The sequence below is a fragment of the Hippopotamus amphibius genome, chromosome 12 (genome assembly GCF_030028045.1).
Source record: "Hippopotamus amphibius kiboko isolate mHipAmp2 chromosome 12, mHipAmp2.hap2, whole genome shotgun sequence".
Taxonomy (NCBI): domain Eukaryota; kingdom Metazoa; phylum Chordata; class Mammalia; order Artiodactyla; family Hippopotamidae; genus Hippopotamus; species Hippopotamus amphibius.
The window spans coordinates 39,049,751-39,065,291 of NC_080197.1; the positions used below are offsets into that span (position 1 = coordinate 39,049,751).

Below are 15,541 nucleotides of genomic sequence, written 5' to 3' on the forward strand. Positions count from 1 at the left end.
CATGGATACAGTACTACCATGTCAGCCACAGACCCCAGGCACATTCTGTCACTTGTCCTTCCACCCTTTCATTTCTTTCCAGCACTTATATATCTAAAATGGCATTTATTTTTTTCTGACCCCCTCACTAAAATGCAGACTCCAGACAGTGCTCGGTCTGTGTTGTTTACCACTTTATCCCTGCACTGGGAGTGCTGTTTGGCATTTGAAGGTCTCACTGATGTTTGTGGACTGAAGGAATACGTGATTCTCCCCCTCCAGCGTCCCGGATGAGGATCTGTCGGCCTCCGGCTAAACCTCCTCGGTGAGGATTCCGCACATCTCAGGGCAGCTCAGCTTGTATTGAGACACTTCTGATTGTTAGGCTGTCCTTCCTTCTGCGGAAAACTGAAAGCAAGTGTCTGCCTTCTTTCTGCCCCGGTAGCCCCGGCTCCTCACTCCCTGCTGGGGAGTTGGTGTGGTTGAAGCTGCCCCTCGTCAGCACCCTCCGCAGCCCTGATTTAAGGGGACTTGGGACGGTGGACCCCGAACCCGAGGTCCAGAGCATCCTTTGCTGAAGCATGTGTTGCCCAGCCGCTGGAGTGCTGTCCTCATGACCTTCAGTGTCAGCCCCTCGGGGGCTCAAGTTTAAGTACCTTTCCCAGGCAGCCGGTGGTCCTGGTCCCTGGCTGCAAAGTGCAGGGGTGTGAAAGGGCCACTGTAGCTGTAGAACAGCCTGTGGGTCAGCCGGGGCTGCCCCTTGGGTCTGGTTGCAGCTCACTGCTCCCTCTGCCCCGTCCGGCTGCCCTCTCCTCCTTTCCTGGGTCTGGCCGCAAGGGCACACCCTAATGAACACCCTGCATGTCACAGTCCCCCAGATCGTCTGCTCCTCTGGGATCCTAGCCCAGGACAGTTGGCTGTTTGCCTAACCTTTTGGGTTTATTACACCCTCTCGAGGCTGGGGAAGATCATAAAAGGCGCAGCCTGACAGCTCCATCCCTCAGTGGCAGGAGTCAGCAGAGGGTTTCACTTGGCCCGAGATGCGCCCGGCTCTGAGGCTGTGATGGCACCGCTGCCTTTGGGGGAGGGGGGGCCGCAGAGCAGCCCCCGGGGAGCGGAGGGGGCTGTACAGACTCCTCAGTGAGATGTAGGTCATGGTGCTACTGACCTCCAGCTGACCGCTGTGTGGCGAGGCATGTTCCAGGATGAAAAACCTATTCCCGGAATTTCTTTCAGGAGAAAAACCCTATGAGTGGATGCTTTTATGATTTTTATGGACGGCAGCTAAGTCAGCAAGATCTGTGAGTGCTTCGACCCAGCCAGAAAGGCTAAGGCGTAGCCTGGGCGAGAGGGTTGCAGGAGCGTGGCCCCCCCTGCTTGTGATGTCACGCTTTGACGCGGGTGAGGTGGCACATGTTCGCGGAGCGACTGCCCTGGGGCTGAGGCTGCTCCCTCTCTGGGCTTGGGGCAGGCAGGCGCGTGCTGTGCATCTAGGTGGGAGAGCCTGCTGGGTGCACCCGGGGCACAGTGGCGGCAGGCTAGCCCGCCGAAGTAAGTGACGTCTGAAGAGGTCACGGGCAATATTTGGGATGCAGTTATGCTGAAACATTCTTTATCTGAGAGTCACATTTAATTGGGCTTCGTGCATTTTGTCCAGAGCCCTGGTAAGGGAAAAAGCGAAGTGTCGGTGGATGGTGTGGAGGGGCTGAGCCGCTCACAGAGCATTTGGAAAGCAGGACTGCTTCCCGAAGAAGGGGGATCTGGTCTGGTGTTGACTGCTGACACCACCGAGCCTGGTGGACATGCAGAGGGTGGGGAGGGGCAGAGGCACACGTGGGCGGTGGGTGACCGTGGTGGGGGAGCTGTGGCCGAGGTGAGCTGTCCTCTGTGTGGCCGGACAGTCACGAGGGAGGGGCGCTGAGCCAGCCCTGTAGGGACCTGGACGTGCCCCAGGAGCCACCCAATGCTTAAAGTCAGGGGCTTTTTGCCTTTTAATTAAAGTTATTTTAATCAAAGTAATATCAAATCATGCCGAAATAGTTTCCCACAGGGAAGTGTTTACGTTTGTTTTCTCATCCCCTGAGGTCCTGCTCCCACTTTTACTCTCCAGGGGTGGCCAGCTTCCACGGCGAACGGCTTCCCACTTACCATTTCGGAGATGTCCAGGGGTGTTCTGTGCATCTGGAAGCACAAATGTGCATATTCTCTTCGCTTTACTCATCTGCTTGTTTGACTGCAGACTGGACATCGTCTGCATGCTTGGTTCTTACCCCACTGACAGTGTTCCTTGGGCTTCTTTCCACAGTAGTACCCATGCAGGTCATGCATTCTTTTTATTTTTATTTAATTATATTAATTAACTTGTATTTTATTTTTAAATTGAAGTATAGTTGATGTACAATAATATATGTTACAGCTGTATAATATAGTGATTCACAATTAAAAACTTTTTATTGGAGTATAGTTGATTTACAATGTTGTGTTAGCTTCTGCTGTATAGCAAAGTGAATCAGTTATACATATACACATATCCACGCTTTTTTAGATTCTTTTCCCATATAGGTCACTACAAAGTATTGGAAAGAGTTCCTTGTGCTATACAATAGGTTCTTACTAGTTATCTATTGTATGTATAGTAGTGTGTGTATGTCAATCCCAATCTCCCAATTTATTCTACCCCCGCCCCCAGATCCCCCCCCGTAACGATTAGTTTGTTTTCTACATCTGTGACTGTTTTGTAAATAAGTTCATTTGTACCATCTTTTTAGATTCCACATATAAGCAACATTATAATATAGTGATTCACAATTTTTAAAGGTATATTCATGCATTCATTTAAAAAATAGTTTAAAGTTTTTGCTGTTGGGTGTACTGCCACCAAAATGAAGGCAGTTAAATATTGGTTCATAGTATGTGGCTTTTCGGGTGAATTTGGGGATGCTGAATTACTTTGGGACTCAGGTGAGTAAGCCCCTCTTTAGAATCTTCCAGGCTAGTGGTGCGGTGTCGGGATCTTGGCATCACCCAGCCCAGCTGTGTTAGGGACCAGACACCATCAGCTGCATGAGTGGAATCAATCTGAATTGCTGAATCATTTAAAAACATTTTCAAAATGTGTGAATTAACATAGGGTTATTTTTTTTTCTAATAAGCTTTCTCCTACTCTCATATCTGCGAGCTGACTTAATTCATCTCTTTCTCTGATTGGATATTTTACATCTTTTCCTTTCTCTTTCCCTCCTCCCTGCTCACTATTGGTCTATAACTCAGCATACGTACTCCAGTGGGTTCATTTGTAGCATCTTATGATCTGGTTTCCAGACCTTTTAAATAAATTACTTATTTATATGAGTGAACCATAATTGACTTTTCGCCTGAGAAACCCAATTCACCAAAGTGGCCAGGGAGAGGCATAGTTCATTTTGCTCTATTATCAAATCAGTGTTCAAATACTATTTTAGGATGATTTATTTTCCTCGATGTGAGAAAAATGTCAAGATTTATTTCCCATGTTTGGTAAATGTCCGAGGAAACTGGCCTGAGGCTGGAGGCCCTCCCAGTGCCTGGCGTCGTAGGGTTTTCAGCTGAAGGCCTGGAAGACGAAACCCCAAAGCCCCGCGCGTTGGCTGTGAGGGTTGGCCTTGTGCCTGGAGGGCCCAGGCTGTGGGATGAAGGGGAAGTGGGGTCCCCTAGATCCAGTTGGCGACACAGGAGCAGGGGTGGAGCCCGTGGGGGTGGGACGAGCCGGGCAGGCGTTTCTGAAGGTCCACAGGGTGGGCGCGTCAGACTGGACCTGGGACAAGCCTCGACTGAGAGCCTGGTGGGAAAGCCGGAAGCAGGGGTGCTGGGGGGGCCTGCGGGGAGAGTGGTCCTGAGGAGGGGACGCGCCTGGCGGAGGGCAGGCTGCAGCGTCTAGTCAGCGCTTTAGTCAGTTGGTCCGTCACATTCAACAGTCGTTTCTTAGCACCTCCAGGGCGAGGCACCGGGCCCGGGCCTGGGGGTGTAGACCCCGTTGGCAGAGTCCTTACTCCTAAGAGGTTCACAGTCTGGTGGGTGAGACCAGGGGGCTGGCCAGCTAACTAGGGGGTGGGGCAGAGGCTCAGCGAAGGCTCAGGAAAGCCAGGCTGAGCGTTGGGAGGAAGGTGGGATGAATAGTGTGGAATGGTTAGGTCGGGTCGGGTTGGAAGGCCTTTGGGTACCTCGGGGAGTCGGGCTGCACCCTGTGGCCTGTGGAAGTGGCTGTAAAGCCCGGGAGCCACACTATGCCACGTGTGTTTGGAAAGAATTCCTCTGACAGCTGAGTGGAGGGTGGACAGGAGGGGACAAGGCTGGAGGCAAAGAGACTGTAGAGGGGTGGTGGTGGCTGACCTGGGACAGTGGGAGAGGTGGCCAAGGCGCGTAGCCTGGCGGTCGGTAGAGTGGGACTGGGTAACTGACCATTGGATGGGGGGGAGGGGGACAGGAGGTAAGGCTGCCGGAGGGAGTGTCATGTGGACCCTCAAGTCACCTGCGTAGTTAGAGGTGCTGGGAGTGCAGAGAAGGCCAGAGCAGAGGTCGGTCTCCAGTGGACGTGGAGTCTGAGCAGGACAGGTTGGCAAGGTGTGGAGAGAAAGGGAGCCGTGGGGACTCCTTCCTGCTTTCTTCCTTCCGTCTCTGAAATACTTGGAAGCCTGACAGCCTCCTGGAATCTACCAGGGATGAAGGCACCGAAGGGTTCGTTTCCACATTTAATAACTCCAACCACCATAACCTTTTTATGGAGATTACACTGGCTTTTCTGTAAGTATTTTCAGTAACTAGATTGAGATTTGCTGTCTGTGGCTAAATCTTTAGCTAGCTTCTTTGCATTTATAATACTATACTTAGAGATTGTTTTCAGAGTAAAGATACATCTTTTGCTTACAGCTTTAGTTTTTATGCTTAAGAAGGCAGTAATCTAGGAAATTGTTATTTGTGAAATTTCCTTTCTGGAACAGATGGCTTCCATATTAGTCTTGATGACCTGTGATGATTACTTAAAATGACCTCAAGCTATTGGCAGCAGCCTTGCGTTGATGTTGGGAAACCTCTGGGTATAGAAAGGGCTGGAAGCTGGGCTGGAAGCTTGGCCGGGTGCTAGGGATGCGGGAGCCTGGATGTCACAACACTCCAGTGACTCCTGAGACCTGATGATGTTAGACATTTATTGCTCTCCGTCAGAAGCCACTGTACAGCTTGGAGCAAAGAGGTGAGACCATGTCATCTGACTGAGGTTATATCCAGTTCTGTCATGTGATTTTACAAATGAGACTTAAAGGTCAAAGTACAAAGTGTGTTTCCCAGCAAACGAAGTAGATCACATGGTGGAGTTTGTTTCGTGAGAGTAACTGTAAGACCAGTTATGACTCCGTCATGTTTAGATTGTGTCTGTGCTGTGCTTCCCAGCGTCCGTGGTCATGGGGGGCCTTCCGGGCTCCTGTCCCAAGCAGGTTCCATTTGGTGGGTCCGTGGTGGGGCCTGAGATCCCTCATTTCCAGCGAGCTCTGGGGGCTGCTGGTTCCTGGGCTGTACTTAGAATAACAAGGGTCTGAGCTGGGGTTCCCGTCTTTGGGGGCACAGAGCTCTTTGAGAAGCTGAGGAAACTGTGGACGCTCAGAAAAGGGAGCCTGCCACTGCTCCCCGACCCCCACCCGGTGCCTTCCATTTCAAGGTTGTGAACCCACTGACCATCTTCAGTTTGTTTTTTTTTGTTTTTTATATTTTATTTTGTTAGAGCATCTTGAATTTTGATTTTGGAAGTGGCTGATAGAAAAGACATTCATGTTACATACGGCCTTTCAGTCAGTATCTTACCTGGCATTTTAACAGAATGGATGTTAATTTAAAGCTAGGTGAGTACTGTCGTGGTTACCTACAGGTTGGAATAAATGATTCTGGGGAGGTCCCTTTAAACTTAGCTGCTCCCAAGGTGTAAGACCCTGAGCCTGGAGTTCCTCACCCTCTGGCTTCCCACAAGAGGGGAAGGTGAGGTATGACCTACATTCCGTCGTGTTTTATGAGTAAGAATTGGCAGGTGGCGTGAGCACCTGTTGTGGTTACATCTAGTCCTCAGACCCCTGAACGGTTTTGTGCTCCCAGCAGGTATTTGTTGATGATACCAGTGGTCCTGAAGTGGAAGATCTAGACACAGTAGGTTGGTGAGTGACTGAGGAATGACCCGTGTCGAAACAGGAGGGACCAGGATGTGGCACCTGTGGCACTAACCACACGAATCCGGGTGGCTCTCTCAGTGGGCGGAACATACTTTGGAAATTGAGTGCTGTGGAGGGGGGTGATTATGTCAACTGCTTTTTTACGGCCCCGTGAACATGCAGTGTCCCCGAGGCAGTTCTCACTTTTGGGTCCAAAGTGGAGCTGCCCAAGACCGGGAGGGTGGAGTAGAGTCTCCACAAACGCAGGAAGGATTTCATTTATTTGCCTCTAAGCCAGCGTTCTGTTTGCCCAGCCCTGTGCTTCCTCAAACTGGCTTGTAGAAGTTTAACCCGGGCCATAGGGACCCACTGTGGTGCTGCAGCGGTGTTTACTGCAGCGTGCTCTTTGGCCTTCCTTGTTCCGGCTGGTGTTGGTTCTGTCTCTGTTCACCCCGAGGGGGCCAGGGTGCTGCCAGCTCCTGGCTCCACCTCCCCCCCACCCCCACCTCGAGGTTATTTTAAAATAAATCCCAGACATCATTTCATTTCATTTGTAAATATTTCAGCGTGTCTCTCTAAAGGTTAAGACCTTTTTAAACTCATCGTGGTACCATTATCACACCTAAAATAATAACATCTAGTCAGTGTTAACATTTCCCTACATGTGTTATAATTTCTAAAAATTATAATTCTGTGTGAATTGAGATCCAGTTGGTTGATATGTCTCTAAAGTCTTTTTTAATCTATAGGTTCTGCTTCCACCTTTATAGTTCCTGCAGTTTATTGTTGTTATTGAACAAGCTGGGTGGGGAAATGGTATGATGTCTGGGCCTCTTTTCTTCCCTGAGACACAATAGTATTGAAAGTAGGCCACTTAATAATCCTACAGTGGCCTCTAAGTGTTCACGTGAAAGGAAGAGTCCGCTTGTCTCTCACTTTAAATCAAAAGCTAGAAATGATTACACTTAGTGGGGAAGGCATGTCAAAAGCCGAGATACGCTGAAAGCTAGGCCTCTTGTGCCAAACACTTAGCCAGGTTGTAAATGCAAAGGTAAAGTTCTTGAAGGAAATCGAAAGTGCTGCTCCAGTGAACACATGAATAAGAACGCGAAATAGCTTTATTGCTGATACGGAGAAAGTTTGAGTGGTCCGGATAGAAGATCAGACCAGGCACAGCGTTCCCTTAAGCCACAGCCTCATCCAGCGCAAGGCCTTAACTCTGTTCCATGCTGTGAAGGCTGAGAGAGGTGAGGAAGCTGCAGAAGAAAACTTTGAAGCCAGCAGAGGTTGGATCATGAGGTTTAAGGAAAGAAGCTGTCTCTGTGACATCAAAGTGCAAAATGAAGCAAAGTACTGATGTAGAAGCTGCAGCACGTTATCCAGATCTAGTTAAGATCGTTAATGAAGGTGGCTACACTAAACAACAGATAATCAGTGTTGACGCAACAGCCTTCTATTGGAAGAAGATGCCACGTAAGACTGCCGTTAGGGGCTAATGCAGTTGGTAGCTTTAATTTAAAGCCAATACTCATTTGCCATTCCACAGATCTTAGGACCCTTAAGAATTATGCTCAGTCTACTCTGCTTGTGCTCTATAAATGGAACAACAAAACCTGGATGACAGCACATCTCTTTATGACATAGTTTAGTAAATATTTTAAGCCCACTGTTGAGATCTTCTCAAAAAAAAGATTCCTTTCTAAATGTTATTGCTCATGGACAATGCACCCGGTCACCCAAGAGCTCTGATGGAGATGGACAAAAGATTAATGTTGTTTTCATGCCTGCTAATGCAGTATCCATTCTGCATCCCATGGATCAAGGAGTAATTTCGACTTTCAAGTCTTATTCTGTTTTTTTTTAAATTAAGTTTTTATTAGCTGTATATTTTATATGTATTAGTGTGTGTATGTCAACCCCAGTCTCCCAATTCACATCCCCCCTCCCCCTTGGTTTACCCCCTTGCTGTTCATACGTTTGTTCTCTACATCGTGTGAAGTCTTATTCTTTAAGAAATACATTTCATAAGGCTATAGTTGCTATAGATAGTGATTCCTCTGATGGATCTGGGCAAAGTAAATTGAAAACCTTCTGGAAAGGATTCAACATTCCAAATGCCATTAAGAACATTCATGATTCATGGGAAGAAGTCAAAATAACAACATTAGCAAATGTTTGGAAGAAGTTGATTCCAACCCTCATGGATGACTTAGGGGAGTTCAAGATTTCAGTGGAGAAAGTAACTGCAGGTGTGGCAGAAGTAGCAGGAGAACTAGAATTAGAGGTGGAGCCTGGGTCTTCCCTGGTGGCGCAGTGGTTAAGAATCTGCCTGCCAATGCAGGGAACACGGGTTTGAGCCCTGGTCTGAGAAGATCCCACGTGCCGTGGAACAACTAAGCCTGTGCTCTAGAGCCTATGAGCCACAACTAAGCCCACACGCTGCAACTGTTGAAGTCCGTGCACCTCAACGAAGAGCAGCCCCTGCTTGCCACAACTAGAGAAAGCCTGTGCGCAGCAACGAAACGCAGCCAATAGAAAAATAAATAAACACAATTAAAAAAAAAGTGGGGGCTTCCTAGGTGGCGCAGTGGTTAAGAATCCGCCTGCCAATACAGAGGACACAGGTTTGATCCCTGCTCCAGGAAGATCCCACATGCCGTGGAGCAGCTAAGCCCGTGTGCAAAAAAAAAAAAGTGGAGCCTGAAGATGTGACTGAATTGCTGCAGTCTCGTGAGAAAACTTTAATGGGTGAGAAGTTGCTTCTTATGAATGAGCAAAGAAAGTGGTTCCTTGAGATGGTATCTGCTCTTGGTGAGGATGCTGTGAAGATTGTTGAAATGACAACAAAGGATTTAGAATATGATATAAACTTGGTTGATAAAGCAGGGTCTGAGAGGATGGACTCCAGTTTTGAGTCTGTGGTTTAATACTGTCAAACAGCGTTGCATGCTACAGGGAAATTGTTCATGAAAGGAAGAGTCAGTTGGTGAGGTACACTTCATTGTTGTCTTACATTAAGAAATTGCCACAGCCACCCCAGTCAGCCGTTATCAACTTTGAGGCAGGACCCTCCACCAGCAAAAACATGACCACTTGTTGGAGGCGCAGATGATGGTTAGCAGGTTTTAGCAATAAAGCAGTTTTAAATTAAGGTATGTACCTTGTGTTTTTAGACATAATGCTATTGTACATTGTAAACATAACTTTGACATGCTCTGGGAAACAACAGAATTCGTGTGACTCACTGTGTCATGATATTCATGATATTTGCTTCATTGCTGTGGTCTGGACGAACCCGCCATGCCTCTGAGGTCTGCCTGTATATTTGGACTGAGTCTTTCTCCAGTGAGCCCTGGTTTACCTTAGCAGGAAATGGTATTTAGATACTATATTATTTGGCCATAAAATTCTAGGCCTTTTCAGAGGACAAAGTCAGGGAGTACTTTTTTTTTTTTTCCAATTTCAGATAAAGTTCATGTTAGTATTTCCCATTCAGATTTAGGACTACAGAGTTTTTACCTAGCCTCATCAATCTGTTAAAAAAAAATCCAGCCGAGTGGATTTGAAGATCTAATTGGCTTTATTCAGTGATTTATGAACCTGGCAGCATCCCACCCAGCAAGTCGAAAGGCCCTGCCAGGAGCTGTACAAAATGGAAGGCTTTTACAGGCAGAAGGAGGGCGTGACAAGGAATTTTAAAAAGTGGATTATTTCAGGCAAAGTCAGCTTCCCTTGGTGACAGCCGGGGTCTTACCAGGCAGGTTACCTTATTAGTGTAGACCAGGAAATTCCAGACTGATTGGTTCAAGATTTACTCCTGGGACAGGCTGAAAGTGCATTCAGTTAGGTGTTAAGTCTTGGTGGGGCTTAGCATCAGTGACTCCATGTAGGCCCTGTGGTTTCTTCTTAGCACATCTAATGTGTGTATCTCCTTTCAACCAGAAACCTTGGTTTTCAGTGGTAACAACATAATTACTCATATTATCCCACAGTACACAAACGGAAATCCCAGGATAACTATACTTATTTTATATCACCAAAAATGTGATTCCTGAAAAAGCTTTACGATTGCTTTATAGTTTGTTTTCTCCTTAGGCTAGATTCCTTCTGCATAAGGAATCTAGCACGTGAGGTCTTTTCTCACCCTGCGGTGCACAGATTTATTTACTTCAACTTTTGTGTGTTAGGTTATTCAATAAAAATAGTTTTATTTTCGTGTAAATTATTTTCATCATTCTAAAGATGGTTTACAGATCAAGGTGTTTTTGTAGACATCTAGCTTCTATCCCTGTCTCTTCCACTTCATCTTCTTTCTCCATAGGTAACCTTTTGAAAAACAAGTACGCTATTGTTTTTATCTTTAAATACAAGTAGTAGCATCCTGTGTATACTTTTTTCCACCTCGCATTTCCCACGTAAAGTACCCTGGGCTCCATCCACAGCGGTACGTAGAGACCTTCCTCATTCCTTTGCCAGGGACATCCCACTGCATTGTGTTGGTGTAGGCTCATTTCTTTTGGAGAACTGTACCTTTTAGGAGTTCTCTTAACTTCCTGTTCTGGTGTTTTCTAGGAATGACAGTTTCTGGATGGATATAGAAAGAAGGTGGGGGGAGGGGGCAGTGCCCTGGCTGCTTCTAGAAGCAGCACCTGGTTGTGAGCGCTCACTCTTGTTTCTTCTTAGTTCTCATCCTGGATGGAGGGATACGGTGACTTTCTTCAGTACCAGGTGGGTGGGGCTGCTTTTTTCCAAAGTCAAATAGCCGTCCATGGTTTCTGTCTTTTCATTTCCACACTTTTTGGCTCACACGTAGGAGTTCCCCCAGGGCTCGATAGCACAGTATTTTCAGTCTTGTTTTTGATGGTGGCATCTGTTTTGTGCGTCCTCATGTTTATGTTCATGAGGATGTGGGAGGGGGAGTATTAGAAGTGCTTCATGTGCCATTTAAAAATAAACCGCCATACGTAAAAAGTAAATACAACAGAAATTGTAAAAACAGTCTTTTGTCTCCTAACCAATACTGAATTTTGTGTTGCAGGGAAAAGGACTTGGAAGCCAAATTCATTATTCAAATGGAGAAAAGCAAAACAACAATCACAAACTTAAAGGCAAGTAGTGACCTGGCCTGGCTCCAGTTCTGTGAGTTCTGGGTTTGTTTCTGTGTCAGATGGCTTGTGGGTAAATTCAACACATCTGCTGTTTCCTCAGCCCTCCTTTCTCAGTTCAGTTCACCACGTCAGCTTGCACTTGATTTGGGTTCGGTCATGAAGCCACAGGGACGATGCTCTGTCTCCTCTCCCGTCCCTGGTTTCGTTGATCTGGGAGCCTGGCCTGCGCCGCGGCTCTGGGAGTTGAGCTGGTGGGTTTAGCCCCGACCCAGGTGTTTTTATCCTCTGTCCTGTGCTGGATCCTTAGCCTGGCAGTTGGCTTATTGGACCAAAACTTAGATCCTAGATTTTTTTTTTTTTTTAAATCAGGTGACCGGTTTATTATTTTTCTCTTAATTCGACATTCAGATAATTACCTTGCCTTAATTCTACTTGTCCTTTTATTTTCAGAATATATATTTTTGCATAGTTTAAGTACTTCTTAATTGATGATGCCAGTTCTGTTACAATGAAAGAAGTTCCTTTTCCATTGCATCTTTTTCAACTATGCTGCGATAAATAGAAATAATGTTATGTTAAAACACTTGGTACAATCTGACAGATGTACATGTACTATGCTAACATGGCCTCCAGGAATTCAGAGTTTCATAATAGTTCATAGACAGGTCTAGCCAGAGGTTGGACGATTTCCCCCTCCTGGTGGCTCATGTGCTAATCCCACATCTTCATCTGTGTAATTCACAACAACCTACTGGCTGTATCTTGAGAGAGAAAAGTCTTGTGCAGGACACCTAGATTTGTTTTTGTTTTTAATGAAAATAATTTTGTAAACTTTGCAAGAGGAGCTGGTATTATTATTCAAAGCTCAGGGGATGAAAAATTTAAAAAAAATTGAAATTTTTTTCTGAAAAAGAAAAAAAAACCCTGAGAAAAATTCCAGAATTTTCTTTCTTTTTTTTTCTTTTTTTTCTTCTTTTTACGTTAGTTATTTTTATTGGAATGACTTAACAACAGGCAAGAAAGCAAACCTGTAAGTCTCCTCCCTTTTTTTTCTTTTCCCCCCAATCTCCCAATTCATCCCACCTCAACCCTGCTACTTTCCCTCCTTGGTGTCCCTATGTTTGTTCTCTACATCTGTGTGTCTATTTCAGCCTTGCAAACTGGTTGATCTGTACCATTTTTCCAAATTCCAGATATGTGCGTTAATATATGATATTTGTTTTTCTCTTTCTGACTTACTTCACTCTGTATTACAGTCTCTGGGTCCATCCATGTCTCTACAAATGACCCAATTTTGTTCCTTTTTGTGGCTGAGTAATATTCCATTGTATATATGTACCACATCTTTTTTTTTTTTTTTTTTTTTTTTATTTTATTTTTTTTTTTGGCACACGGGCTTAGTTGCTCCGCGGCATGTGGGATCTTCCTGGAGCTAGGATCGAACCCGTGACCTCTGCATTGGCAGGCAGATTCTTAACCACTGCGCCACCTAGGAAGCCCCTACCACATCTTCTTTATCCATTTGTCTGTTGGTGAACATTTAGGTTGCTTCCATGACCTGGCTGTTGTTAATAGGGCTGCAGTGAACATTGAGTGCACGTGTCCTTTTGGATTGTGGTTTTCTCTGGGTATATGCTCTATTGTGGGATTGCCATATGGTCATATGGCAATTCTATTTTTAGTTTTTTAAGGAACCTCTGTACTGTTCTCCATAGTGGCTGTATCACTTTACATTCCCACTAACAGTGCAGGAGGGTTCCCTTTTCTCCACACCCTCTCCAGCATTTACTGTTTGTAGATTTTCTGATGATGCCCATTCTAACCGGTGTGAGGTGATACCTCATTGTAGTTTTGATTTGCATTTCTCTAATAATTAGTAGTGTTGAGCATCTTTTCATGTACCTCCCAGAATTTTCTAAGATGGCAAGTTCTTTTTGTACTTAAGATATCCTGTTTTTATCTTTGGTCAGGGAGTTCCTTAAGGACCCTGAATACTTTTCACTTAGGGGAAAAATAAGTGTATAAAATCAATAATAAAGAAATCACGTGCGTTACGAACCCAACCCGACCCTCCTCTGATATTTGACGCTAGCTCACAGGTTTGGGTCTCGGAGGCCTGCTGTCCCACGGCCAAGTGCAGATCAGTCTCTGGTTGGATTTCTCTTAAATTGTGGCTCAAGGGACTGGACCCTTTGAAGTCCAGTTTCAAAGTCATGCAACTTGATCCGCAGCAATAGGAGCTGGGGAATGTGCCCATCTTCCCTCGGGCTGTGCTCTGGAGGATTTGAGAGGCCTCCTCTGAGGCTCTGGTGCCCCTTGGCCTGAGGCATTCTCCAGCGGAATATCTTTCCTCCTCTGACCTCAGTTCTCACACCTTCCGGCTATGCCTGGCCCGCACCTGGCGTTCCTCCTTTGACTCCCACATCTTCTGACACTACGCGTCCTTTCTCTGCTGTTTGTTGCCTTTGCTTTGCTCTGCTTCCTGTATCTCTGTGTGCTCATGGTGCTGTGGTCAAAGTCTAATCACTCAAACATTGTATTTACCGAGACGGAGTGGGGAGACCCCTGGCCTCGGGTGAATCTTCTTTCTTTGTGTGTTCTGGAATCTGTTTTTCTTGATTACTCTGTTGTTTTTTCAGTTTTACAAACATTGCCTTGTCTGATATAACCAGAATAGATGCTTGGATTTTTAAACATTTTAATAAGAACCTTAAAACGTTTTCTTTTTTATAGTATGTATACCATAGTGTCTTAATTATGTTGGAAAATATGATGCCCATTAAATTTACTCAGCATATGTCCAGGGAGCTGTGTGAGGCCTTGGTGGCATATGAAAATTTTAATATGATTTTTGGTTCAATTTTGGTATATAGCAAGGTAGACAAGATGTATGCAAACTTATGCAATAAACGCATAATATGATGTGTCCTGGGAGACCCTAGTCTCTCAGGGAGAAATTACTTCTGGACGGAGTGCCCAAGGGGAGCTTCGTGGAAGAGGAGGCATCTGACCTGGAGTTTTCAGTGGGGGCCGCAAAATCACACAGCTGCTGTCACATTGTCATCTATGTGAACAGCACACCCTGGAGTGGTGCAGACTCCAGCAGTAAAAGGCACTGAAACTAGAAAAACATAGCATCTGGCTGGAGTGTCAGGTTCATATAAGGTACTCATGATAAGAAGTCCCGAAAAGTAGCCTTGGGTCCTATTGTAGAGAGCCTGAGTTGCTGGGAGGAGTTCAGGTTTGCTTTTCCATTCGTTCATTCGTTCGTTCGTTCATTCATTCATTCAGGAGGTGGTCAGGAGGAATTAAGTGGATTTGAGTCAGGGTTTAAATGATGGAAAATGGTGATTGTGGTATATTTTTTATGACGCTTTTTTCCTTGAATTGTCTGGATTACTCGTCAGCCGACAGTGCTCTTCGTATTATTATTACCTTCCTCTAACACCATTGCTATCATTGTCGTAATCATCTCTCTCTAGATACCAGAAGGAGGGACGGGGGACTCAGGAAGAGAACGGACCAAGACCTTCACCTATGACTTTTCTTTTTATTCTGCTGATACAAAAAGTCCAGATTATGTTTCACAAGAAATGGTATGATATTTTCAAAATCTCTGTTTTAGTTTATTTTCATATTGAGAAAAACATGCCTACCCTAAAACTCTTTAAAACATCTTGCTAATTTTCTTCTGAATATGATTTATGTAAAATTAGCCTTTGCTAACTTGGCTCTTTGGTTGTTACATAGCACCATTTATCTTAAACCTGAGATGAATTCCATCCACAGAGGTTGATTTTTTTTTTTCTTCCATTTTTGAGCATGAGCATACTTTTTGCTTTGAAACTCGGCAGTGAGCACTGTTTACGGGAGCTCTGCAGATAAAGTGTTTTTTGGGGGGGACATTTACAGGCATACTTCATTTTACTGTGCTTTGCTTTATTTAGCTATCTAGATATTATGTTTTTTTTACAAATTGAAGTGCGTCAAGTGAGTCTTGTCGGTGTCATCTTCCCAGCAGCATTTGTTCACTTCATGTCTCTGTGTCACATTTTGGTAATTCTTACAATATTTCCAACTTTTTCATTATTATTATATTTGATCGGTGATCTACCATGTTATTATTGCGAAAAGATTATGACTTGTTGAAGGCTCAGATGATGGTTAGCATTTTTTGGCAAGAAGGTCTTTTTAAATGAAGGTATGTAATTTTTTTAGACATGATACTACACATTTAATAGACTGTGGTAGAGTATAAACATAATTTGCACAGGGAACCAAAAC

General features: G+C 45.2%; 1 protein-coding gene across 10 annotated transcripts in view; it reads left to right on the forward strand.

Annotated features, from left to right (window-relative positions):
* The window catches only part of KIF16B (kinesin family member 16B), a 291,849-nt gene that overhangs the window by 23,662 nt on the left and 252,646 nt on the right, over nt 1-15,541 (forward strand). For 9 of the 10 annotated variants that reach the window (XR_009048392.1, XM_057701881.1, XM_057701879.1 and 6 more), the window contains exons 2-4: nt 10,833-10,877; nt 11,188-11,257; nt 14,740-14,853. Coding sequence is in view for 9 of the 10 variants with exons in the window: in XM_057701881.1 (XP_057557864.1) it covers nt 10,833-10,877; nt 11,188-11,257; nt 14,740-14,853 (229 nt within the window). In the remaining variant the exon portion in view is untranslated. The remainder of the gene's footprint in view (nt 1-10,832; nt 10,878-11,187; nt 11,258-14,739; nt 14,854-15,541) is intronic. The other variant, XM_057701880.1, reaches the window with a different exon arrangement.